The sequence below is a fragment of the Empidonax traillii genome, unplaced genomic scaffold, assembly GCF_003031625.1.
Source record: "Empidonax traillii isolate 1590-97213 ecotype Southwest subspecies unplaced genomic scaffold, ASM303162v1 scaffold1297:size275931, whole genome shotgun sequence".
Lineage (NCBI taxonomy): Eukaryota > Metazoa > Chordata > Aves > Passeriformes > Tyrannidae > Empidonax > Empidonax traillii.
Genome location: NW_020956490.1, coordinates 171,781 through 173,534, shown reverse-complemented (window position 1 = coordinate 173,534; position 1,754 = coordinate 171,781). Strand labels below are relative to the sequence as shown.

Below are 1,754 nucleotides of genomic sequence, written 5' to 3'. Positions count from 1 at the left end.
GCAGGCAATCCTGGTTAACAAAGGGCCTATTGAGGGTCTCTTCAGCCTCATCCCTCCAACTACAGCCGTGGGCTCCTGCTTCACCTTCCTGCCCCAGCAGGGCATCATTGCACCTGATGGGCTCCAGGCCATCAGCATCTCCTTCCGTACCACCATCCCGGGGGAGTTCAAGGAAGAATTCCAGTTCAGTGTTAACGAATCCCCCAAACCCGTCACCTTGACCATCAGGTGAGGAGGGCTCTGGGAGGGAGGTGGGCAGGTCTGTAGCTGTCTCTGGCTAATCATCTTCCAGCTGCCTCATTTTGTGGTGGAGCAGAGAAAAAGGATGTTGTCTAAAGTCTGAGTCTTGGCTGTGGTGCTGGCACCCCCTTAGTGTGGGGGTGCTGCCCACTTTGCTTTGGCTGCCCCCTGTCCGGGTGGATGCCGTGCTGAGCACAGGGGGGTGGGTTGATTTGAAACTCCTGGTGGCTCTGACAGCAGCTTTTATCCCTTCCAGGGGTCATGAGAGTTGAACCCTTTGCAATTCCCTTTAACCCAGCTGCTGCCTCCTCTGCCTTTGTCCCCACAGGGGCTACGTCATCGGACCGACTTTCCATTTCAATGTCCGTGCCCTCCACTTCGGTGACGTCGCCTTTGGTGAGTGTGCCCGGGGTTTAGAGGGCAGTGTGAGAGGTCTGTGTGTTGCTGAAATGAAGCACTTGAGCCTCAGAGCATCTGTCACTCGTGTTCCTCCACAGCAGCCTTAAGGGTGTTGGCTCCAGGGCTGCTGGTGGCTCAGGCAGAACTTTGCCACCATGAAGTCAAGTGGGACCAAAGGAATAGAAGGCCAGTGTCAGTGACCACTTCTCAGTTTCCTTTTGAATGAATAAACCAACAAGAAAGGCAGCAGAGAGGAATATGGTTACATAATAGAAAATTCATTGTGCTTAATCTGATTTCATTCCTAAGGCCTCTTCAGCTGAAGGCAGCTGTTGTATCTTTGTTTCATTTGACTGTGCTGCTGATTGTTGTCTGCATCTGGTGACCTTGGTCTCATTTGAGCTTGTGACATCTGTGTTTGTCCTCTCTGTGCCCCTCCTGCCTCCCTGCTGGAGCTGGGCAGCGCTCACTGTTGATGGGCACAGAGAAGCTCTTGGATGTACCTGCAGTTGTTTTTCTCTCCCCATCTGTGTTGGTGAGCAGGCCCTGGGAGATGTCTCCTCCCCACAGAGCTGGCCAGCCAAGCCAGATATCCACTGCAGAGCAGGAGTGGGCATTTCCAAGGCAGCAATCTGGGAGCAGCATCCAAGGGAACTAAATGACCTGAGCTGCTCAATGAGCTGTAGCTCAGATAACAAAGAGCTGAACTCCAAGCGCAGTTTCATCCCACCAGGGATCATGAGATGATCCTGGTATCCTCCATGGATACTTGTGCCATTTTCCAGGCTTTCCTCGCAGCCTGTCCTGTCGCCTGACCAACACCTCGCTGATGCCCATGGCCTTCACCCTCCGCATCCCCCAGGATGGCTCTGGAGAGCCCAGCCTGGCCAGCGCTGACCAGGTGTCCGGCAACGCTCGCCCATCCCGGAGGAAGGGAGCTCAGGCTCTCCTGGAGCCCATGGAATTCACCATAACGCCCTGCAGAGGGACCATCTGCTCCCAGGCATTCCAGGATATCCAGGTATGGGAAGGGCCGGACACACCACACACCCTTCAGCGGGTGGGGCTGAGGCTCCGCTGCTGGGTGGGAGGGCTTTGGCACTGCCAGCTTTGGG

General features: G+C 55.3%; 1 protein-coding gene across 1 annotated transcript in view; it reads left to right on the top strand.

The window, feature by feature from the left end:
- Window positions 1-1,754, top strand: part of LOC114069555 (hydrocephalus-inducing protein-like) — a 25,313-nt gene that overhangs the window by 10,310 nt on the left and 13,249 nt on the right. Inside the window, exons 11-13 of the mRNA XM_027906437.1 lie at window positions 5-228; window positions 569-636; window positions 1,425-1,660. Of these exons, the coding sequence (XP_027762238.1) occupies window positions 5-228; window positions 569-636; window positions 1,425-1,660 (528 nt within the window). The remainder of the gene's footprint in view (window positions 1-4; window positions 229-568; window positions 637-1,424; window positions 1,661-1,754) is intronic.